This window comes from Protomyctophum bolini (assembly GCF_963924005.1).
Source record: "Protomyctophum bolini genome assembly, chromosome: 14".
NCBI classification, from domain to species: Eukaryota; Metazoa; Chordata; class Actinopteri; order Myctophiformes; family Myctophidae; genus Protomyctophum; species Protomyctophum bolini.
The window spans coordinates 29,987,027-30,013,350 of NC_137875.1; the positions used below are offsets into that span (position 1 = coordinate 29,987,027).

The following is a 26,324-nucleotide window of genomic DNA, read 5'->3' on the forward strand; positions in this document are numbered from 1 at the left end:
AGGGTGGATTGACTTTGGAGAACATCTAGTAGGCGCACTCCTTCACACAGTCACTCTCCCCTAGTGCCTGACATTCAGGAGTACAAGCTGTGTGCCAGGTGAGTGAACTTACTGTACAACTTTATTCTTTTTTCTTTCTATTCCTTTTGTGTGTGTGTGTGTGTGTGTGTGTGTGTTATTTGAAATATGTTTAAATATGTTTAGCTGAGGACAAACTTGACAAATTAGGAACACGGTCTTGATTTTGGCTCATGTGAAATGTGCGCGTTACAACAGGTGTTTAAGGGATGACATTATAATAGTGCTGAGCGCTTTTCTCTCATATGGGTTCTTGGGTGCTTGGTTCCAGCTGCATTCTGTGATATTTAAAGGTTGACACGCTGCAAGGAAGACAAATGTCCAACATTTGGAGGCCTACTGTAGCCCATCATGAGTCATGACACACGAGGTGAACCCAGGTGTCTCAGATGTTAAGTGGCTGTCTACACTGATGACTGAAAGCTTGACTAGCGTGTTGCTGTGCGACTGTGACACTTTGTTAACCTCCAGTTACTCCCCTCCCTGTGCATTGCGATGAAATATGGTTTGGTAGCCTGAAGGAATGTTTATCAACCGGTTTCAATTTCAGCACTTTAGTGCATAATCGGTAATTATACGTCTATGTTTGATAGTGGTATCTTAACTTCAGGTGCGTTGGTTTCTTCTTTGGTCCCTTAGCCTACCCTGAGGGGAATGTTTCAGCAAAGATTGGAATGTAGGTTGTTTAATGACAGATCTATTAGACAGAATAGTTTTGTGCTGCGTCTCTCAGATTGTCATATAACTTCCTAGTGTGAGGGTCGTTATGTAGTGATTTGTAACAGTTGGTACTTGGTACTGTACTATCTTTTACCCACTTAATCCGTAGCCTATACTTTGTTCTCTGGAGTCACCCAGGGGTCTACAGCTTACTAGGACTCTCCCGTTTCCGCTCCAACATGTTGTATGCTTTGAGACATGCTGTAACTTTGTAGATCTGTTATTTTTGCCAAGTGTTCTCCCCAGAATAGGGACGCATGTGGTTAAGAGTTGGCTACCTGTGTGCTCATCTGTCCAGATGATGTCACCATTGGTCTGCTGTAGTCTACTATAATAGACCTCAGTCTCTCAGCCTGCTATATTGTGCTGTATGCAATTAGCCTGAATAGAGTAGAGGCTGGCTTGTGAAACTACAATTAGCCAGACAGTTGTCTTTAAGTCCCCAGGGCAGTGTAGATAAAGATGTAGGATTTAAAAGATAGGCTTTGATCATTAGGGTATAATTTGTTAATTGACATGCAATGGGACATACGATTGGTAAATCAAATCCACCAGTTAATCACTGCATGAGTATGTTAGTGTTGCATGGTGAAAATAGCAGATCTACAATCTCACGCCACGGTGTGTAATTGCCATCTGCTATTTTTTATGCCCAGCTTTGAGTATCTGTGTGTAGGCCTACCCCATATGATTTGATTGGCTGAGGGCTTAAAAAGTGAAGAGTGAAGCTGTGGGCACTGGCGGCGTGTTCCCTCCTCCGCATCATCAGTGCCCATACCCGAGGCGGGGGTTGGCGATAGGGCCTTTCTGTGTGGAGTTTGCATGTTCTCCCCGTGTCCCCTAGGGTAGATACCCTCACAAAAACATGCCGTAATCCTGGTCTCTAAAACTACCTCCCCCTGGCCAGCCGGGGGGCCTGATGGAGGGGAAAGGAACTGGTCGGAATAACGTGTCCCTTCCACGCGCTACGTCCGGCCCGGGAAATTCCCCTCTGTCAGGTGAAAAGAAGCAGCTTGGACTCCTCATGCATAGAAGGAGGCATGAGGTCAGTCTGCCGCCCCCCCAGGTTGGCAGAGGAAGTGTAGCGCCCAGGATTACTTAGATAATTGGCACTGGGTGAAAAGAAAAACTGGGTTACAAAAGTTATTGGCCGGAATGTGATGATGTATGATGATAAGAGCCCCCCTCACTTCACACGAGTGTGGTTGATCAAATTAAATATTAAATCCTATGCCTAAAAATCGGGACGAAATGAAATTAAACATGGCCGTGGTATCTGCTGCTCAGTGCTCAGTGGTCCAATGAAAATGTAAACTTTCTCCTGCAGGTCTCTGACGCACAATGACGCGCACCTTCTTCACCCTGTGTTTGAGTTCTCTGTGCATCCCCCTGCTCCTCCTCCTCTGCCTCTCTCCCCCTCCCGGCTGCCATGCTGAGCCCCGCCCCCGCCAACACCGGCCCACGGCGGCCCAGCCAGGCCGCTCGCCGCGCGCTCCGGCCGCCAAGGTCCGCCTGGCGGGGAACTTCGCGCGGGACGCCAACGAGGGGCGCGTGGAGGTGTTGCACAACAACACCTGGGGCACGGTGTGTGACGACGAGGTGGACATCAAGCTGGCCAACGTGGTGTGCCGCGAGCTGGGCTTCCAGAGCAGCATCACGTGGGCGCACAGCGCCAAGTACGGAGAGGGAGACGGTGAGCGACCGCTGTGGTGAATGACGCCTGGCTGATATACTGTATATGGCCCGTTCACAATGTTAGGCCTCACTCGCGCGTAAGACACACGCAAGACACACTTGTGTGTTGTGTGTGTCATGGCCGCCTCAATGCAGTCACATGGTTTGAAGACACAACCTTCTTGCATGGGGCGGGGGGGGGGGGGAAGACAAGACAAGACAGCCATGCAACAGCCATGCAACAATGTTGTGTCATGAAACCATGTGACTCCCATTGGAAATGCATTGAGGCGGCCATAACACATTTCCCCCCTCACCCCAATCAAACATACCGGTAAGTGTTTGGTCAAACCATGTGACTTCCATTGGAAAAGCATTGGGGCGGCCATGAAACACAGGCAGAGCACAGAACATTTGTTCTTTATGTGTGTACGAAGCCTTAGGCTTTTAGCAGGACGGTCATACAACGTGCATGGATTGAGGAGGTGTGCTTTAGTCAAACACCTGTTACCTGGAACAAGGAATTCTAGAGTGCAATAGAAAGAAAGAAATACTGCGAAATATACTGCGAAAAATCCAGAATGACTCAGTCATAATTGCCAGCTGCAGCAAGCTTTCTTTTATGAACATCTATAATCAGTTTGTGTGCCACAGCCTTTGCCTCAGCTCACGGATTCACGTTGCGGCGTTCAGAGTAGCCTATGGGTTTTATCATGGGTAAGTCTCCCATTGGCTTAGAGGCAGCCAAAGATGAAAAAGTCTCTACTACGGTTGCTAGTAGAGGTATAGATCAACATGTTGTCCATTCCAGCAATAAAACAGCATACCAACCATCAGTCGGTGGCTTGAAGGTTAGAGGATCATGCTTGTTGAGACTGGAAGGTTGCCCAGCCAGACCAACAGGAACAATCTGATGATTAAATAGGAACTCCCCTGGCTAGCATTGGGAAGACATTCCATTCATAATCATCACTATTACCCAAGGCTCACAGCAGGCTGGTCAAGCTAACCACTTTAAACCAGGCATCATCCCTATGGTAGGCTGGTAACTATAAGCGATTATGGTCATATAGGTGAAAACATGATAATTAAAACAAAACAAAAAGAAATGTAAATACAATATTATTTAGATATCTAATTGTAGATCTGCTATATATTTTTGTTAAATAGGGCTTCAGTAGTTATGGTCAAACAAAACTGTTAAGGACCACTTCACCACTTTTCAACCTATCTTAATAGGTCCTCACTAATAATCATGAAGAAATGGCGCAATTCTTTTCTACTCAGTCTGTGTCTCATAAGAGGGCTGTGGGCAGTTCAGAAACCGTCCTCCAGTGACATCATCGAGTGACATCATCGATACAAGCTAATAGAAACTGCAGGCTTTCTAGTCCTGAAAAGTTGCAATGCGAAAATGGAAGCCACCGTTCTCACGATAATGATGTATAAAAAATAATCTGCCTAATGATGATGTCACTGGAGGACGGTTTCTAAACTGCCCACAACTGCCCACAGCCCTCCTATGAGACACAGACTGAATGGAAAAAATGGTACCATTTCATCATGATTATTAGTGAGGACCTATTATATGAAGATAGGTTGAAAAGGGGTGAAGTGGTCCTTTAAGAACAAGACTACACATGATGAATGACCTCAGCTTTCATCATCATTGGTCATTGATTGCATTGATGAGGCCATTTGGTCGACTAAAATCCTATGATATTTAGTCGACTAAAACTAGACTAACACTAAAACTTTCCAGGTGACAAAAATGTAACTAAAACTAGATGAAAACTCTTCAAGATACTATGACTAAAACAAAAATCAAAATTTGCTGTCAAAATCAACACTGTTTCAGTATAGTCTTCCGAACAACACCCTAACACCCTAACAACACGCTTTCATAAAACACCATCAATTAGGACATTGAAAATAACTCGGGAGAGCCTAAGAGCCATCATAAAGTGACAAAGATAACCCCAGTGATTCCAGTGCTAGTCCTCATTAAGGTCGCCTGGCAGACTGGCGGGGCAAAGACATGCTCTGAGAGGGGCATTTGTTTTAGAATAATGACTTGTGCTACACTTGCTGCGGTTTATGGACATTCTTTTATTGCTGCCTTTAAATCCAAATGAAAGAGGAGGGTTGAGTGGTTTCAAACGGCATAGAGGTGCGTGCGAGTGCGACTCCCTGGCCTCGGATGCATGTTGTGAAATACTGTGTATCTATTTACCAAACCAAACACACTGCAAAGGAACAACCCTAAATCAGTAAACACCAGTAAAAGTCAAATACTAGGTGGGGTGAGGTGAGGAACTTATTTTATGACAATTTTACTTTAGTTTTTCAGACATTTATAACTATAACAAAAATAGCAAAAATGAGTTAACATATTTTAATATTACGATCAGATTTGGAGCCAACATCCCAGACGGTGTCCAGTCTCATATCATGATATCGACACAACACCGATGCTATCAAGCGAGGCGCTTGAATAATCTTCGTCCGTTCCACGCAGGGCCCATATGGATGGACAACGTGCGCTGCGACGGCACCGAGAGGTCGCTGAGGGACTGCAAGCACAACGGCTGGGGGGTGAACGACTGCAAGCACTCGGAGGACCTGGGGGTGGTGTGCAGCCCGGAGCGCAGGCTGGACCAGACATCGCGGAGGGCGCACTCCATCGCCCTGCGGCCCGACGTCAGTCCCTCGCCACAGTGGCAGAGCATCTTGGCCAGTCGCAGGACCACGCCGCAGGGCTACCACGGCAACGGGCACGCCCAGGACGTCCCCAGGTTCTACAGAGAAAACAGCCACCTCCAGGTATACAGCAGCAGCAGCACACAGTCAAATCCTTAGTGTAAATGTTCAAAGTTGGATGGATGTCCTCCCCGGGGCATTCGAACGGGTCTCCTGCGTGGTAGACGAAACCATCTACCGCTCACACTAGAGGGAGTCCCCGCTTGGCCTATAGAGAGATAGTGGGCTTATGGGCTTCTGGTAGTACTACTTAACAACCTGTCCGACCTGACACCGCAGGGTCTAGTGTTTCTCAAATGGACCTGTTCTCTAGGCTGTTAATTCAAATCAAATCAAACTTCACTGTTAATGAATAGAATGGAACCATGTACACTCCACATTGCAGCTTTAATAGGCTCTCTGCACACAGAATAACGCTTTCTACTTCCGGGCCGCTTCCCTGCTTCCTTCACAGGTGTTACCGATGATACTAATTAAGGCTCTGTTCAATTTTTTTGTGCAGTGGTTCTCAAACGTTTTAATTTCAAGGACCCCCATAACTCTGAGAGTGTACAAATGGAACCAAATGGAGCCTTGGAGGTCCATTTGGTTCCATTTGTACACTCTCAGAGTTACACACCCATACGGGGCCATTTGGGAATTGGAATCCACTCAAGGGCACTTTGAGACCCACTGGTGACTGTTTGACCAGAATGGAACAGAGCCTTCATTAGTATCATCCGTATTGAGTTGTGCCTGAAATGTACTCTAATTCTGCAAACTGTTAATAAATACTTCAATCAATCAATCAGCGGTAACACCGGAAGTAGGAAGTAGGAAGTTCTTTCCAAAATGGCGTGTGTGCATATAGAGCCCATTTCTGATGGACATCAGCCATGACAGATCAGAGTCATGTTTGCGTTCTCCCATGTAGGGTCAAAGCAAGGTGCGCATTGAGGAGGTGCGCCTTCGGCCCATCCTCATGCACACCAAGAGGAAGAGTCTGACCACGGAGGGCGTCGTGGAAGTGAAGCATGCTGGGAGGTGGAGGCAGGTGTGCGACCTTGGCTGGACTCTCAACAGCAGCAGAGTGGTGTGCGGGATGCTGGGCTTCCCAGAGGCCACCCAGCACAACGCCAAGACATACAAGTAAGTAAAGTCACCCTCTCCTTGTACCTCGTAACTGTAAACATTCCGGTGAACCTCTGTTGAACCGAGGTCGTTGCCCTTGATTCATAGTTGGTCGTGTAACCGCAGCAGGCGTCGAGAATAGCCGACCTACAAGCTCACAACACGTCGGTGAGCGACGCGTTGTGAGCTTGTAGATCGGCTATTTCCGGCGAGCGCAACTAAGTACAACTCAGGTTTGAAGTATAAATCACCCTTTAGAGTGCCAGCGCTGCGCCACTGGCCTCAGCTCTCGGGAGTGATGACCTCAGCCATTCATTCCATTGTTAAATGAATAAACAAACTTCTGGAGGAGAGAGTTAAGCATACACACACACACACACACACACGCCAGATACAGATACATACGCATCCCCGCTAATGCAGCAAGTTAGCAACTTTGAGTAAAAGCCCCCTTTCTGGGCTTATCTTCCTCTCCCAGCTTCTGCCACCACCCCCTCTCCTCCCCTCTCCGGTGATGATGAAGAGATCACACTCCCTCCCTCGCTACTTTCCCTTACTTTTACACCTTTGACTAGGTGTTCACCTCCTCTCCTCTTACTCTGTCTTTCACGCACGCACACACGCAAGCGCATGCCATGCACGTACACACACACACACACACACACACACACACACACACTTCACACTCACACTTTCTCCGATGCTTATTTTCAACGCACAGGTCTCAGACAAACGGCCCCACTTTAACTTTTAGATTGGTGTGTGAAGAGGAGTAATATCGGTGCTGATTGGTCTTTAACTCTGCTGTCAATATGCTGCGTTGCTGGATGGAGAGCATGGGTGTGCCTCTTTGTTTTATGGACAGGGTTCCCTCTGTGGGCTTAACTCAGCCATTTATCCCCTCGCTCTCGCCTGCTCTTAAAATAGCACCTTCATTGAGCTGCCTGTGTGTGTGTGTGTGTGTGTGTGTGTGTGTGGGCGTGTGTGAGTGCAAATCCGACACTCGCTGTTGGTTAGGGTGATGTGGGTGTTGTTGGGTATAGGGTGCATTGGGTGTGTAAACATGGGCAGGGTGCTGTACATGTTGGGTTGGGTGCTGTGGGTGTTTTGTGGGGTGCTGTACAGTGTGTGTGTGTGTGTGTGTGTGTGTGTGGACATGGGCGAGCGTCTCCCTTTGGCCCTTCCGACACACGGCTGCACTTCCTCTCCTGTAGAGAAAACAGACAGAGCGGTTTGCAGACGTGACCGCGGGAAGGACCACACATTAGCAGAGAATTACACCAGTGCCATTATGAGAACAAACGGCCGCCGTCCGTTCACTTGACTTGGACAGGACGAGGCGCCCTGTATGGAGCACGTTCCCGGAGGGCTGCTGTTTCTGGGTGATTCACGGCTCGGCTGTGCTTGCTCTCACGTGGCTGCGCCCTGGCCCGGCGTACACGGAGTCAACTGGGTGATGGACCACAACATCTGCTCTGTGTACTCTAGCTGCTAGATTCCACAGAGCCGAAAGGCTGCTACTGTTTGGGGGCAATTCATTTCCTTTATAGACTTCTCTAACTCCTTTATAGGCTTTCTAAAACTGCCCATATTGAAGTATGAATCACGCAAGTAGTTCCCGGATTGCCCTTGAAAGAAACGAGGTCTGTGCCGAGCTCTATGCTGGGTTTAAAAGGGAACACAAAGCGGGCTATAAAATGATTCCTCCGTCGGAGGTGGACATGCATTAGACATCACGACGTTTAATGAGAAGCAATGCTCAAGGATGCTCTTTAACTAAAACAGCACGGTCCGATCTGGATCGTATGTCAGCCTGCCGGAGGTTTCCCCACATTGCGGGCTTGACGGTTTTCACTGCTCGTCTTTGATTTCCGTCGCAGCGTAGTTGATGAAGACAAGGGGAGATGAGGGGTATATATATAAGTAATGGCTTTGTGGGGTGGATGGTATAGCTTGATATGTATATGGGCGAAACCTGAGGGGCTTGGCAGCTCACCAAGAAGGGAGGACAGGACTGCTGTAGCCTGAAGGACTTGGAGCTAAGCCTACGGGGAGGCGTCGCTCACTGGCACTTTTAGGGCGTTGCATGTAAACCTTCCTCTAAGGTCAAGTGAAAGGAAGTTGAGGAATAGAGCGCGATTTTAAGGTCTCTAACCTCACAGCCACTACAAAGTGGATGATACATCCAGCATATCCGCCTCTAAGTGCACAGCAAAGTCTCGTGCAGACTTAAATTCAAGCTGCTAGATTTGCATGTCATTATGTAGATTACTTTCTCCTGTAAATGAAAGGCTCTGCTATGGAAGTGGTTGTGTCTTCATTCGGTTTGGTTGTTGTGTCCCGGCTTTGATTTTCCGCTGATGTTCTGCGACAGGCAGTGGACCATATAATGATTGGCATAATCTGTACAGTATTTATTTGTATGTATTTTGTATTGTTTTGAAGTGTTTAGAGTTAACCAAGCGGCATTCCTGCTGCCTCTGCATACAGTACTCCTGTACATACCTTGCTCTTTGTCCATCTGGTCCATTCTTAGAAAGCCCAGACCAGACCATGTCTCCCGGCTGGCTGTGTCTCTTGGATGGGACTCTGAAGATGCTGTAATTACAGGTTGGGTAGGACTGAGTCTGTCCAGGGTTTCTGCTGAGAGTGAAAAAAAATGCCCCCAATTATAGCTGTGTGTGTGAGAGAGAGTTAGAGAAGGGTGAGACCCAGAGAAGGAGGAGGAAGCGAGACAGATGGATAGAGAGGGAGGCAGAGAGCCGTAGTCCCAGGATCTCTCGCATGCTGGTGTAAAATATGTCCCAATTACAGCTGCAGCCGGCAATAGGTCGCTGTGTCAGCAGCTGTCTGTCGTTCCCCGTCTCGTCTGTCTCTGCGGCCATTTGGAGTCTTAACCACCATTTTATGTTTAATTATGCTTCTGCTGAACTTTCCTTAAGATGGGGGGTATCATTTTCAGTCCTTAGGATGACATTTTGCGCAACCGAGTCGGTTCTGGTGTCCCAAGTCTGTGTGATCTTCCTCGATGAGCTTCTCTCTAATTTATCTGGCCATCTTTTAATTTCCCTATGCATGCCAGCGCCATCTTTTCGTGGTTTGGAACAGAGTGTGGAACCTGGACTTCTAAGCCAAGCTGAAATGTAGCAACATCTAACAGTTCAATCTGCCTCAGTGCAGGGTACATTTATCTTGCAATCCAGGAGCCATCGGCTCCGTTGCCTTCTGTAGATTTCATAATAACAGCTATAGCGTGTTTTATTTTGGGACTCTTGCAATTTATAGCATATTTTATTTTGGGAGTGTCTTGCAATTTAGGTTCACCTAAGTGGCATTTTCACACAGTGTTGTATATCCCGTCTATAAACATCTTGACGAAACGCAACAGATTGGGAACACTCTTATCGTACCACTTCACTTTGAAATGTCCTATTGTATCTTGAGCAATAATATAGCTCCATAGCAGTTGTGGTGAGCCGTTACGACACCCCTGGCCTAAGGAGCATGCCAGGGTTAGGGAGTGTGAGGCTGCCGTAAAACGAACAGCGGTGTGATTGTTGTCCTTTAAGAGGCGGGTGGGACTCTGTCATTAGCCTCGCTCAAGTCTCCCATGTTCCCCCAACGAGGGGTGGAGACTCCCCTTTAATTAATCGTTCTGATGAAGGCTTCGGAGATAGAACTATCAACACTTCCAAGGGGCTATATGCACACACGCCATTTTGGAAAGAACTTGGGCCACTTCCCTACTTCCTTCACGTGTTACCGATGATACTAATGAAGGTTCTGTTCCATTCTGGTTAAGCAGAGTCGGGGTGCTGCTATTGTGCATGTTGGGTCACTGGAAACACTACTACACCAGTGGGTCTCTAAGTGTCCTTGGGTGGGTTACAAGTGGCCCTGTGCAGGTGTGTAACTGTGAGATACGGGTCCATTTGGTTCCATTTGTAGACTTTGTGCACTCTCTGAGTTATGGGGTTCCTTGAAATTAAAAGGTGTGAGAACCACTGTACACTAAAATGGACAATCTATGCACGCTCACAATGCATTGCAACCAGAAGTGTTATGAGCTTGTAAACAAAAATTGCAGATCTGCTATTTTTGCAGAATGTTCGACTGTATTCTCCTCATGCCCAGAACAGGGATGCAGAGGTTTATGTGGTTAAATTAGCACTTTACTGCGAAGTTGTTACTGCTTACTACCACATGTTTGTGCTCGTCTAGTCTGGTTTATTCGTACAGAGCTACTTGTATACCTCATAACACTGAAGAAGAGTTGAGGTTCATACCTTAGAAAAGTAAGGATGAGAGAGAGAGTGTGACATTTGCCATGGTTACAAATTGTACAAACAGTGATGTAATGGAGTCAAATAAAAGAGGTGCGGGTGTCCTTCAATTGTCTGTACATTAGTCTCATGACATGTGCAGAACTGCAGGCAGTGTGGGCTTCTGAGGATACTAAAAAGTGATGGGTCTGTGGTGAGGTTCATAATCAAGTGACAGACATATTTGACTCGTGGGAAATTGTCTGCAAGTGTGTGTGTGTGTGCGTGCGTTTGCGCGCGCTTCTGTATGTGTTTAGGCACCACTGTCTATTCTCGACATGTTACTACAGAGCCACATGGCAGACGCATTCAAGATATTTTATGAGAGTAATTCAAGCCTCTGTTAAGAATAAGTGTTAAATTCTATACAGTACGTCAGTCTGAGTTCACCACAGACTCTGTGACATTGCATGTGGGTTTGTTAAGAGTCATGCAACGCGATTCAAATGGAACCGTTACGCCATATTTATGCCTACATAGACAAAATGTTTGTATAGATGTTTAATCTTGAAAGGTATAAGTCATTGGTGTGACTATGAACCTAATTTACTTCTTCATAAATTATACAAGGCTGACCACAGCTACACTATTGGCCACTTAATACCTATACACTTTGTTGTATACATCAAATAGCTGCAAGCTCACAACACGTTTCAATGTGATACGTTTCAAACTTCTCCTGTTTTTGCAAATGTTTGTCTGTTTTTGCCAAATGTTTGCCTTCTTTCACCAAATGTTCGCCTACTATGCCCAAGACTTGCTGTGGTTAAAGCAACGGTGCAGCAACTGAAAGATTTCAGTTCTGTTGTCACTCTAGAATCACATCAACCATTTGAACGAGATATGACAATGTGAAGAGTATGTCATTTATTATTAGACATTTCATCTGCCAAACGCAATATAGTATTTGTCACCACCCTACCGTCCCTATTCTGGGGCATAGAGACTTAGGGTTGTATTTTGCGTGTCTTAAGTAGCAGGTCTTATTTCCTAACTTGAGTAAACTAAAGACCTGGAGGCGTGATCAATGCTCTTTGGACACTCAGAATAGCCAAATGGCATTGATTACGCCTCCAGGTCTTTAGTTTACTCAAGTTAGGGAATAAGACCTGGTACTTAAGACACGCAAAATGCAGCCCTTGGTGTAGAGGGAAAGCCATGGGCCTATAGTCGTATATAGGCTTTAAGTCGTTAAGAGAGGAATAATGTCCGTCTTTGTAAGTCTTTCCATACCATGACTACATTTTTAGGTTGTCTGTCCCACTGTCGTTAGGAAACGAGTCATTTTGACCATAACCATATTATAGTTTAGCTCAAGCACACACACAGCAACCCATGACCTCACTCAGGTAAATGACAATGTGGCCCTTGAGTCCAGCGTCCTCAGTTTGTTTTCAGAAGCTTACGTGACTTTTGGTCAGCAGTGCTCTGTATAGTTTCAAAACATAGACAAGAAGATGAAGGTGGTGACACTAACACACCTGTGACAGTTAGCTGTAATCTATAAATGTTTATGTTCTCAATGGAAGAGTAGGGAGATCACCTCCAACCTGAGTGTTTGGAGCCATTGATGTGAATATTTGTGTGTGTGTATGTGGTGTGTTTGGGAATGCCTCTCCCAACCCCCACTGGCCGGTCACCACATCTGTTTTATGGCTCTCCCTTTTTCGGTCATTGCCGTTTCTCGGACGTGCTGGCCAGCACAGAGCCAGTGTTCGGACTGGTGGTTTGCTTGCTAGATTAAGCCTCGATTTCCCAGCAATGCCGTACGCTGGCTTTTGTTGAATGTCACAATTTTATTTAGCCTCTATGTGGCTTTGACGGCTAAGGACCCGTTTCAATGTCATGTTTTTATTTTCATCCAGTTATATTATATATCTAACATCCTGTATTTACAGTATATTATACATGCAGTACTGTAACTACAGGATACACTCCATACATAACTCTCTCATGAGTCTTACAAAACACAATGGAAACAAAAGAGATTCAACATCATGATCTATGTTTTTGCGTCTTTGGCTAAATCCAATTATAGTTAGTGAACATCACTGTTTCTTCTCTCTCTCTCTCTCTCTCTCTCTCTCTCTCTCTCTCTCTCTCTCTCTCTCGCTCTCGCTAAGTCATATTTGCAGCACGATGTACCTAGAGTACCATCTATATTCTATTAACATGATGATACTGTTTTATTTTATATACTATACTTTTTCATTCCTCAAAGGACATAACTGTTGTGGCTCAAATGTCTACTCTTGCCTGTGTATGTTTGCTTTCCCATCGTGCGCTCCATCTCTGCTTCTCTGGGAAACGGGCAAATAGTTTTATAACAAAACATTTTCTGCAAATCAATTAGTGTCCTGGCACTGTCCAAAACCAAACTCAAATGTCCAAAAGGAAATAAAATCCAAACTAGTCTACAGTATGCACCGGGTGTGGCCAGTCTCCTCTGGCCACCCTTAAACTCCTTCGCAAAGTCTGGTCCAGTTTAGAAATCCAATATCCGGGAAAAATACTCAAAATGGAAAGAAAGGTCTTCATATCCGAAGGGAGATATCCAATACAATCCAACGAACAATGTAGCAAGACTTGGGATAAAATAAATCCTCTTGCTTCTCAGTAGACTGTCTGTCTCACTCTCTGCTCTCCTCCACACTGGCCTTACGGAAACTCTCCAGGTGGCCCAAACATTGTGATTGCCCATCACTCAATCAGCCAGGTGAGCTGTGGGCGGGGTCTCTCAATCACTGTTTGCCTAGCAACACATGCATCTCACTGGCTTCTTGTAGCATATAGTCCAGCGGATAAATAGCAAAATCTCATAGACCAGCGCATTGGTAGAAAATAATAAAGTACATCAAAATGTAAACATTGCAAACAAAAAATCCATAGAAACATGTGACTCTGGGCCCAGAGGTTACACTTTTACATATGAAAGTTTGCATACAGTAGACAAACTCAAGTGAAATGGTCAAACTGTGGCTTGCAGATTTCCTTCTCATGTCCCTGCCCAACACTTCTCCTTCCAACAATACGCTTCCAAGAAGCAGTATTGTTTCCCTGTATGTCTGGAATATTCAATACTCTAACCATTCATTCTCCACATACACGCTGACAGCCCGCCTAGACATTCCAGATGGAAATACACTGGTGGACTTGGTCAGGGAAAACAGTACAATACATTCTTGCTTAAACTATACCAGTCATCGCCACTCATATACCTAACTTTATACTCCCCACAAAGCCACATGTAGCCTAGCGTGACGCTACTTATATGGATGGAGTGCTGTGCTACCTGTTTTCTTTCTCAGTGTGAGAGCAGAGGGCATCGTTAGGTCATCCAGAAGCTAAATAAACCTAGTTTTATTGAGATAAATGGTGGGGGTGCGTGCATGCGTGCGCGTGTGCGATAGAGAGAATGGAGTCCGTCTTGTGTGGCAGAACAGAACACTGTATCTCACACTCACAGTAAGCACTGTCTTCTTGTTGGGGGAATTGGTCATATACAGTGTAGCTCACCTCTCGGGATGAAAGACGTATGTGTGTGTGTGTGTGTGTGTGTGTGTGTGTGTGTGTGTGGTGTGCGTCAGAAACCTCAGCAAATATACAGAGCTGATGGAACTCACTTCCCTTTCTTCCTTTTTTTGTTTTCTCATAGGAAAGTCTGGGACACCAAGGTTGCAGATCCTTCAACAAGGTAAGAAAGACATTCATTTTAGTCACCTTGGTGGTCACCACTCTTTCCATTACTTAACCCATTTTGACCTGAGATCAGATTCTAAAAATGTCTTCTACATCCTGACGGTTTTCTGAAAAAGCTGTTTCTATGTCAGTCGTTCTTGGATTTTTCAAAAATAGCAGACCTACAAGCTATGAGCTTGTAGGTCTGCTATTTTTCAATAGCTAAAGCATAACATAATGCTAACACCAAAATGGGTTTTAAGACAGCTCATAAATCTCATGGTTACCGGCCAACTAGTCTCGTGTATTCAGACCATCAGAGGTCAGCTCATCACCCGCTCTATAAGTCTGGGGGAAATCTAAATTCAATGAATTGGCTAAAACAGCCACTATAATTAACTGACCTACACTACAGTCTGGATTTAGAAATCTCAGTTCTCTGACTATACTGATGACTGGATGTCCAAATGATTAGAAATGTACAATTGAATCCATTTATAACTTTTTTTCTTTGACCTCTCCCTCCCCAGGCTGAGCATCATGGCGAAGAAGAAGGGCTTCTGGGTAGAGAAGGTGCACTGCCTGGGCACGGAGAACAGTCTGTCAGAGTGCCACGCCCAGCTGTCCATACCGCGGAACCCCTCCCCCTGTAAGAGTGGACGACACGCCGTGGCCAAGTGTGTGGCGGGACCCCAGTTTGCACGCATATCTTCATCTTCGGGGAGACCCCAGGCCCCTAATGCAGTTGTGGTGAGAGACACTCTGCAAAACACTCCCCCCCCCCCCCCCCCCCCCCCCCCCACACACACACACACACACACACACCCACACACTCACCTTCGTCTTCAATGTTTGTGTCACGCAATGTTTGTGTTTACACGAACACTAAAAATTGTCCATTCACTGTCAAGGGATTTAATGTTTGTGTAGGACAAAGTTTGTGCACGCACACCAAAAGCTGGACATATAGGACTTACAACTTGTGTGAAGTGAGGGGCGCTCTTATCATCATACATCAGCCAATCAAATCATCACATTCCGTGCTCAAACACATAGGATGGGCCCTAAAAAAAAAGAAGGTTCTCAGCATTCATGGATTTGACATTGTACACGTATATAGGCCTGATATACAGTATAGCCTGAGAGAACGCACGCACACACGCACACACGCACTCTCTAAACCTTTCCCCCTCTCTCCCGTGTGCAGCCCGTGCGCCTGAAGTCGGGACCCAGGCTGGGTGCGGGTCGGGTGGAGGTACTGCGAGAGGGGAAGTGGGGCACCATTGTGGACCACCTGTGGGACAGGACGGCAGCCAGTGTGGTGTGCAGGGAGCTGGGCTTTGGCAGCGCCAAGGACGCCCCCATCGGAGCCTTCATGGGACAAGGTGAGATGAGCGGAGAACGGCGCCGTAACACATTCAGGACGGGAATGCATTTTTGAACAACTTTGAACAAGTTTTTCAGGAAACTTATAGGCTAGGATTTAGAAGGCGTTTTTAGAACCGGCCTCAGTCCTAAATGGGTCAAAGTCGTGCTTCGGGATCTTAATCTCAATCTGGATTTAATCTGAATTGGATCTATGTGTTCGGCATTCCAGGCCGAGTCGGAGGGACTTTTCCAGTCTTCTGCTTATCTAACAGGCTGCGCTCGTCTGGCACTGAATGGCCACAGAATTTCCAGAGGGGTGTGTGTGTGTGTGTGTGTGTGTGTGTGTCTGCGTGTGCATGTGCGTGTGTCCGCTCGCACGCGTGCTGTGTGTGTGCGCGCCGTGTGTGTGTCTGCATGCATAAAGTGTGTGTGTGTAAGCTGCAAATGTGTTGATCACACTATAGCTATTACTTTGAGGGCAGAGCACGGTCTGTGTTCTTCTCCAGCTGTGCGAGACAGTCCGTGAGCCGCCACCAGATCAGGCGCGCCAGCTGCCCAAACATCTTGCACAGATGCACGCACTGGTTCGCTATCGGAGTGAAGTGGAACTGCTCAGGCTCTCTCTCTCTCTCTCTCTCTACAGGCTGCTTCTGCTGTAAGCCGTGGTGGTTTACTTTGGCACAGGGTGACTGTTAAGAAGTCACAGGCGTGTATCGTACCGACTTCCACAAACGCTCCTTTTCATCTGCCAACCTGGCGAGTGTACTGATCCCCTTTTCCTCTCTAGAAAATGTTCCCAGTCGGGTCTCCAGCTGTGCTGGCGGTGTCCACACCCCATCAGCAGACATGAGAACGGCTTCCCCGGGCCCTGGGACCTGGCGGGCGTAGTCCCTAATCACACCGAACAAGATGAAATAGGAGCTCATCGTTTGCTTGTCTAGCTGCTCCAGGGTTATTTTTGAATGCATTATGCGGCGTGAGAAAAGTCCCCGGTGTTAATGTAATAAATAAAATAAGGGAACACGTGGATTAATTGACACTGAGTCAGTACTATGCTGTGCGTACAGAATAGATTCTACATTTCCCCCTGAGTCGGACGAAAGCTGAAAATGCACCTTCGGTCGTCACGTCATGCAGGCCGGATAGCTCCGGTGCTTCCGACAGTTCCAGCAGTCTGCATGCAGAGGTGTTGTAATTGTCAAGGAGGGGATTCATTTGATCCCAAAATAAGTTCATATTTCCTCCAGGTCCACCCGCAATTAAGGCTTTAAGAACTGTGTGTGTGTGTGTGTGTGTGTGTGTGTGTGTGTGTGTGTGTGTGTGTGTGTGTGTGTGTGTGTGTGTGTGTGTGTGTGTGTGTGTGTGTGTGTGTGTGTGTGTGTGTGTGTGTGTGTGTGTGTGTGTGTGTGTGTGTGTGTGTGTGTGTGTGTGTGTGTGTGTGTGTGTGTGTGTGTGTGTGTGTGTGTGTGTGTGTGTGTGTGTGTGTGTGTGTGTGTGTGTGTGTGTGTGTGTGTGTGTGTGTGTGTGTGTGTGTGTGCGCCGTTATGATGTGGTTCTGCAGCTGTAGTCTGGTTTGATAAATGCCAGGTTCATTTCTTATTGCTTCTGTCTTCCTCCTGGAAATGCAGGTTTCCTCTATACTGTGTTTCCTGAATGGAGGTAACAGTCTCTCTCTCACACACACACACACACACACACACACACACACACACACACACACATGCTGCTGTGTTGCAGCCATAGCAGGGTCGGACATCAAAGTGTCCTCACGGCTGCCACTCTATAACACGCTGCTTTTTAGACATTTTACTGTCACATATAATTTTCCATGCACTCCGACCGGAGGCCACATAAACACAGGCCTATATGGTGTTGGAAAGAGCTTAAATTAGACTCGCGGCGGTAGAATGAAACCTTTCTGAGAACGCTGGATAGAGAGAATAAACGGTGTGTTTCAAAACGTAGAACATTAAAAGGCTTTTCCGAATACATTTCTTTCTTCCGAAGCGGAGAGCAGATTGCAATCCTATTCCCTATAGTTGACTGGAGTCCGCCAAAGTTCTACACTCATAGGCCCCCTGTGTTTTTCCCTCTACAGCAAACCTCTTCAGCGATAATAGCCGATCTATAATCTCACAATGCTATTGTCGCCAAATGGTAAATGGTGCATTTATATAGCGCCTTTTATCCAAGGCGCTTTACAGGGATTGTGCATTACATTCACCCATTCACACACGCACTCGCAATTAGGGGTTCAGTTTCTTGCTCAAGGAACTGGGAACCTTGCGGTTCCCATCTGGTCACTCTACCCCTGATCCACTGCCGGCCCCCAAATGCTAGGACGGCACTTTGCCTTTTCACCACTCTTCAACCTCTACATTGAGTATGTCAGAAATGTACTTCTATTTTTTAAGAGAGGGAAGAATTTGCCTATCTACAAGCTTGTACATTAACAATGTTTGCCATCGTACAACTAAGTACAAACTATAATTTAATTCCCTATAGACATAATCCTTTCCTTTATCGCTTTGTAAGAAAAATAAACATGTTCACGACGATGGTGGCATCGTCACTCATTGTGCCAGAAATATTTTGCTCTGGCAGATAGGAACGTTTTACACTGATACTGCTGCAGAGGTGCACAAAGCAGCCTCTGTGGACAAACATTTATCTATCAGTTATCTCTTAAGTTAACCACATGAACCCTATAGCTAAAGCCGTTCCCTATAGGCACATGTTGTGTTGCCATGGGACAAAAAAACATGTTTATCTTTGATGGAGTCAGAGGTCTGTGTCTCTATGACCTCACGGTGTGTCGGATGGTAATCTGTCTTGGATTGGAGAGACACAAAGCAACATGGCTGCTCAGTGTCAGAACCCCCAGGCGGATCTGAAGGCTCTATGTGCAAGAAGACGTGGATGACTGCCTATCAGTATGACTGAGTGACAGGCCAGATGTGATAGGAGGGCAGCATGCCACCAGCAGGTTCACACACACACACACACACACACACACACACACACACACACACACACACACACACACACACACACACACACACACACACACACACACCTTGCATAACCTTATGGCAGTGGTTCTCAAACTTTTAAACATTTTAAGGACCCCCAGATTACCATGTATCAGGCCACATACCCCCAAAACTCTCGGATTTACCAATCATTTAGCTGGGGACCCACTAGAAACCATTGAAGGACCCCTCCTGATGATGACACTGACCATGATACTGACCATGATATACAGACCATGATACTGACATGATACTGACCATGATATACTGACCATGATACTGACCATGATATACAGACCATGATACTGACATGATACTGTATTACTGACCATGATATTGTGACCATGATACTGACATGATACTGACATGATACTGACCATGATATACTGACCATGATACTGACATGATACTGACATGATACTGACCATGATATACTGACCATGATACTGACATGATACTGTATTACTGACCATGATATTGTGACCATGATACTGACATGATACTGACATGATACTGACCATGATATACTGACCATGATATACAGATATACTGACATGATACTGACCATGATACTGACCATGATATACTGACCATGATATACTGACCATGATACTGACCATGATATACTGACCATGATACTGACATGATACTGACCATGATATACTGACCATGATACTGACATGATACTGACCATGATATACTGACCATGATACTGACATGATACTGACCATGATATACTGACCATGATATACAGATACACTGACATGATACTGTCTGAGGAAGTGCTGCGGCCCGAAACGTTACCACTTTTTTAAGATATAACTGGGAGCTGAAATTGGTGTGCAATTGGTATTCTCATTCTGTGACTTTGTTTGATTCAATTCATTTTCTACTTCTAGACATGATACTGACCAAATTATGCTAACATCACATACTGACCATGATATCGTGGTTCTTAGCACTGCCTTATCTAACTGGTTGAGGTCTTCACTTCTTTAAACAAGCCTGAAACGCATGCCATTGCTTGCACCTACCGTAAATATATACATTTATCATTAAAACGGATTCACATTCTCTCACACATTCACACAGCGATGGCAGAGGCAAGTAGGCAACCATGCAAGGCTCTATGGGGGCAGTTAGGGGTTAAGTGTCTTGCTCAAGGACACGTCCTCAGGGAGCCAGTCAGGGGGAACCGGTGATGGACCCGGTAACCTACCCGTTCCACTCTACTTCCTCAGCCATGCTTTGAAAGATGCCTTGTAAACATTACCTTACCTTGGCCCGGTTTCCCAAAGGACACCTCTTACATCATGGTGTAAGAAGTGGTGTTGCACATGCTCAGTTGCTCCTCTAGGCCGCACATGAAGCCTGTGAACATAGACATTCCGTGCATAGATGTGCCACGCAATGGTAGGCCTCAGGCCTCAGGTCTACCATTCTGAAATTGAATTTAATAATATTTGGACTGCTGGAAGAAAGTCACCACTCGCACCACACATTTCTCTGCGGAAGTTTAATACTGCCACATGCCTGTCGACAGGTGTGTGTAGGCTAAGGAGGCTTTAGAGAAACAGGTTTGTGTATTCATGCAGGAGGCCACGCACGCACGCACACACACACACACACACACACACACACACACACACACACACACACACACACACACACACACACACACATTCTGTCTTAGCGAGACAGTGTCACAAAACTTGTACCAACCATAAAACTGGTCGACAGTGGAATAATGATTCAGTGCCTGCCAGTTGGATTAAGTTCCACACAACGCGCACAATTTCTATGATTTTACTACTTAGGCTTGGCTGAGGGAAGGGGCCTATTTGATGACAAGAAAGTGACCCACAAAGTGGATTAGAGACATAGAAAAAGAAGCTCCATGGAAAGAAAAACAGTAAAAACACATATTAATGTGCTTTAAACGGAGGGTAATTTCAGAGAGAGGAAAAGGAAAGGGTTTCCCTGCAAACCGCTGACCAACTATGTGTGCTATTCTCAACAAGTATGTGACCGGACTGTTTCCATCACCGTGTGTTCTTTCTAATGTGTCCAATTGATTGGTCTGCATCTTCTGATTGTAATTATTGCGTGATCTGTTGCTTAAAATGCTTCTCATATAAGTACAATATTTAAGTGGCGCTGTTTACACTTTGCATGGGCGAATCGAAGCGTCTCGTTTCTTTCCCGCCAATCGGTAAATCGATGTCACACGAGGAGAGTGAAAGGGAAAAGCGCTGTTTAAACCGAGTCTAGACTCCACCCCATCCACTGCCATTCTCCCAACTGTCATCATCATTACATTCATCACTGAGGTAAATTACAGGGACAATGTCTCTGCTTCTATTTCCTCACTCGACCGACATCGGTGTATTTTCTGCCTCACCGTGTAATTTTAACTGTGAGGTTCATATATGCCGTACATACATATCGGAGGGAAGGACGCCGAGCGCCTGTGCACGGATTGGGGCGGCTCTGGTTTCATTCCCGGCCAGCGTTTTCCCAGAACTCGGCAACCTGGTCGTCGGTCGCCACACATATGGCCGTGCATCCTCAGGACACCTCGCCGCCATCATGTGGTCACCGTGTTTATCCTGATAAGTCAAACAGTAGGAGTTTTAGTTCCAGTCCGCGGTCTTCGCCGTGCAGATAGAGGGCGGAAGCAAGGGCTCTGTTGTGCCTTTTTAGTGCAGCAAAACATGAACCCACCCACGCGTTGTGACCAATATGGAACCAGGCCTGCAATCTGCCCAAACCAATGGAGGGACACACCAAGTTAGGGCCCCAATCTGGCAAACTATTCCTTACTAGCTCAACCACCTTTCTTCTTTCTCACACACGCACGCGCACACACACACACACACACACACGCACACACGCACACAGACGCGCACACATCCGCTCTCTGTTTTTTGTGTGGTTTAGGTTATAGTTAGTGCATTCTATTTATTTCGATGGTACAGTACCAAATTTCCAAGCTTACATTTTTGGGGGTTTTAGTTTTTGTTGAATACGCCGAAGCGCTTATTATTTAGCATTGTGTTTGAGCGTGCTGTCATCAGCTGTCCTATTTCACAACCAGCTTTGTCTTGCCGTCCGCTCCTCTGTGTCGTTTTGGCCTCGTCTTGTTTCAAACATTAAAACGAACAATACAGTATATAGTATAATAGGCTACTGTACTGCACTGTTTCGCAAACACTGTGTCTGGACCCATTTGTGGGTCGCGGACAAATTGTTATGGGTCCCCTTAGATTTTGTGCACGTTGTGAGCTTGTAGATCTGCTATTTCCATGTTTCCACTATATGCATTATTGTGTGGGGGCCCCCCACACAATCATGACCAACCCCCACAATATGATCTTTAAATCACAAAAATGTTGCTCGCACCTGTGCACGGGTCCGACCCATGCACGCACGCTGCACGAATGTGCATGCGTGAAAGCTCCTCCACACTATCAGCTTCTGGCTAGGGGAAACACTGTATTTTCACTAGTTTGGGTCCCGGGCGAATATCTAATTTCTGTTTTGGGTCTACGGGCTGACAGAAGACTGTACTGTACATAAAGCTTGTGGGTTTTATTGACCTAGATTTGGCCCTGCTCTCTGCTGGGATTCACTGGCAATTCCATCTTGCCTGCCTTGGGGGGAAAGTAGTTGTTGTGGTGCCAAAAGCAAGAGAGAATGGCGGTAATGAGCTGTGACAGATCCCTGATATACGACCGACGATGGTGGCATCGCTGCTCATAGTGCCAGAAATCTTTCGCTCCGGCAGATAGGAACCTTTTACACTGATACTGCTGCAGAGGTGCACAAAGCAGCCTCCGTGGACATGTGCACACAGAAAACATTTATCTATCTGTTATCGCTTAAGTTAACCACATGAACCCTATAGTGCCCATGTTGTGGGGCAAACGTTCGGCAAAGAGTGGCAAGCTCACAATGTGACGTGTGTGTGTGTGTGTGTGTGTGTGTGTGTGTGTATGTGTGTGTGTGTGTGTGTGCGCGCACACGCGCGTTTCTTGTGGCATTGCAAGTGTCTCATTGTGTGATGATCCGCAGGTATAGATAAAGCGCGTTGAAAGCAGTGTGATGCCATCATGTCTGCGTTGTTTTGCACAATATCAGCTTAAAGCTGCAAGAGTATGTTAAGGCGAGACACCCCAGGTGAATAGGGAAAAAAAGTTAAATAATAGCTATCACAATGAAACTTCTCCAGTTGATTACTTATATTAAAACTAAGATTTTTTGTATTACAAGTTTTCTGAAATTATATGTTTAAATATGCAAATTAGGCATTATATGCGCTAATTTGCATACATTTCGGGACGATAAATCTGAAGATCGGATAAAGCCAGGTTCAAAATTATCATTTCATTTTGTTGACACATTAGAGACAAAGAAAATTACACATGGGATTTTTGATATCTCTAATTATCACTCCACAAATCAGAAAATAGTGTCAACAGGCATAAAAAACCCAATTTTCGGCATTTTTTTGGTATAAAATGTGATGTAAATCAGGCTGTAAATGATATATCAACAAATCCATGTGTAAATGTCTGCGGAATATAGTTATGAATAAGACTGGAAAGTTTGGTGTATGTGAGTTCAACTGAAGTGGAGATTCTTTGTCCCAAGTATGAGGAAAACTTATTTTGAGAAAACGGCCTTTAAAGATTTGTATTGTAAAATTCCAAAACGTTTTATTTGAAGCCACTATTTTGAGACAAAATATCTCATCCAAACCTTGGCAACAACATATAATGGCATATATCATTGGAAAGGTCTGGACCTCAAGCTGACTGTGGTCTGATCCAAATATGGTCACTTCCTTTGTACCAACAACCAATCATGAAAATAGAGATGGTGGCTTTTCACCCCGAAAAACGAGCTGTCATTGGCTTAAATAAACTATCCAACTAAACATCTAAATCTGTATTTTTAATGTGTATTTTGCTTTAGTTTGAAAGAAAACATGTTTAGGAAGCAAAATAGCAAAAAAAAAAAAAAGAAGAAAAATCATGATTTCACCTGGGGTGTCTCACCTTAAAACAATATAACTTTAACTAGTACATCTGCAGTGGCTGCAGGTGGTCTCCCTACTATTCCATTGAGACCTTTAGACCCTGGTGTTGGGTAAGGACAACTACTACTTTAAGTTAATGCTGCCTGAAGCTCATAAGAACAATGTTTTGCCAAATGGGGATTCCCTCTTAGCAGTAGAAATGTGGAGCCCTATTTTCGGCAGTGCCTTACCCCTTATACTTAAACTTCTTTGCCTTTTTTACTGTTTTCAATGTATCCTGTATAAACTCTTCCCTAACCCTTGATTATCTTTGTTTCATCCCATATTTGAGCTTATACCTCTTGTCTTGTCCTGTTCCTCCCCCTCCTTCAGGCACTGGACCCATCCATATGAACAATGTCCAGTGTACGGGACAGGAGCGCTCCATTACGGACTGCTCCTACCAGGAAGTGCCACTGTGGACATTCAAACACACTCAGGATGCCTCTGTGCGCTGCAATGTCCCAAAGACAGGCCTAGAGAGCACGGTATATATGAACCCATCGAAAAACCATTCTCACATACATCTGAGCTTAGCCTACACCTAAAGGGGTGCATGTGTTTGGTCCAACGTACTAACGGTCCGAAAGACAGGCATTATAGTCCGACACCCTACCCAAAACCAAACCTATAACCTCCCAGGAAGCCACGGGTTAGTTTTAACCCGGCCACAGGTTTGTCGGACAAATGCCTGTCAGACTGTTAGTATGTCTGTCTAATCAACGTATTAAAGAAAGACCATTGAAGTGTTTGGACTCTTGTTGAAACTAATCCCCATTGATAATTCATTTAACGAATGAACGTGTATTGGATTTTCCATTGGTTGAATCCAGGTGAGGTTGGCCGGTGGCAGACAGCGAGGGGAGGGCCGCGTGGAGGTGCTGGTGGAGATTGGCGGCCGTAAGCGCTGGGGCGCCGTGTGCAGCGAGAACTGGGGCATCAACGAGGCCATGGTGGTGTGCAGACAGCTGGGCCTGGGCTTCGCTGCCCGCGCCCACGAGGTAAACGACTCCACGGGTCACCATCCATCGCTGCAATGTACTGTATAGCTCTAATGCACTGGTTCCCAAACACTGGGTCGGAGGGACCCGTTTGTGGGTCACACACGGACTAGCCTGAGCTAAAAATAGACATTTCTGGCCTAGATGGGAGGGCTCAGAAAAACGCGCACCCTGATTGGTTCACTGATCTGTCCGTCAGCCCCGGTCTCTCCTCCCCCCCCCCCCCCCCCCCCCCCCCCAGTGCAGCACTGTTATTGTGTCGACCAGAAGCAGATACCACGTGGTTGCTGGAGTATACCATTCTAACAGACTGTCAAAGTTATTTCCACAGAGTCGGTACACGTTGGGTTTTTTCTTAGACGGTGTGGTGGGTTCTTCAGCCATTCTCCTCATTTTCCTCGCATAGCCTCGTTTGAATTCCACTGGTAATAATTTCCTCACGGTGTTATTTTGAGGGGTGCACACCGCTCAGAGCCCTGACGTCACATCATTTGGAGCGATCCCACTTTTAGACCAGTGCAGCCCATGCGTAAATCCAGGCTTTCATTTTTCGCGCAGACGAAATAAAGCCTGGGTATCGAGGCTACACACGGACCAATTTTTATGGGTCACAACCATAGACTGTAAAAATATGGACAAAGCGTTCTCCGGGTCTAACATGAACGTAAAATGAAGCCTGTCAGTCCTTGTATTGTAAGTCGCCATCTTTCTAGATCCGTTTTGGCCCAGCTGGCCATTGGCTGGCCCAGACAACGAGGCGGGACTTCCCCCCTTCTTCTCCGTTGGTTTTTATTTTGACTCGAGTGGGAGGGGAATCCCGATCATAGACTGTAACGGTAGCCACGCCCCTCAGAACATACGCGACTTTATAATAAATGGGACCATAATTTTCCAAAAAGAATATTATGACATTAGAAATGAGACTTTAAACTAGTGACTGGAAGCAGAAAGTATTCATGACCATGTTTATTAAGGTAATACTGTCTAGGTGAAGTTGGGCCCAAATACATGGACTTCTATGGGGCTATGGGTTTTTCTGGGTCCAATGACAGCGCCACAACAGGCCATTATATGAACTTTCAGGAAATCCCGATTTCCTCAGTGGCTTCACAAAATATCTGTCTGACTGCCCCCCTGGTCACACCTCAAATAAAAATCTTTTTTTTCTTTTTTTAAAGATATATTTCAAAATATATACCGGTACATACAAATTGTTTTAAAATGAATGTTAAAACAAACAAACAAATCTAAGAAATTCCATAAATAACAAGCATTGTGTGCTTAGATCTTCTATTTTTACTAGTTCGGGTTCCGGCAAACCTCTAATCTCTCTTTTGGGTCTAGTCCTGTAAAGTTTGGGAACCACTGTGCTAATGTAACAACACTCATTACAACATTAGTGTAATTAGAAAACGATAAAAGACAGATTGTTAATCCAAATGTATCTGGCAAATGTACAACATCCTGACAAACTCTTTATGGCCACAATGTCCCTTTTCCT

The 26,324-nt window shown here is 45.7% G+C and overlaps 1 protein-coding gene across 1 annotated transcript in view; it reads left to right on the forward strand.

Annotated features, from left to right (window-relative positions):
* loxl4 (lysyl oxidase-like 4) overlaps positions 1-26,324 on the forward strand; it is a 40,115-nt gene continuing 13,791 nt past the window's right edge. Inside the window, exons 1-9 of the mRNA XM_080782476.1 lie at positions 1-98; positions 2,126-2,491; positions 4,991-5,295; positions 6,146-6,360; positions 14,320-14,358; positions 14,873-15,092; positions 15,550-15,727; positions 24,156-24,310; positions 24,656-24,823. Of these exons, the coding sequence (XP_080638602.1) occupies positions 2,140-2,491; positions 4,991-5,295; positions 6,146-6,360; positions 14,320-14,358; positions 14,873-15,092; positions 15,550-15,727; positions 24,156-24,310; positions 24,656-24,823 (1,632 nt within the window). The 5' untranslated portion in view covers positions 1-98; positions 2,126-2,139. The remainder of the gene's footprint in view (positions 99-2,125; positions 2,492-4,990; positions 5,296-6,145; positions 6,361-14,319; positions 14,359-14,872; positions 15,093-15,549; positions 15,728-24,155; positions 24,311-24,655; positions 24,824-26,324) is intronic.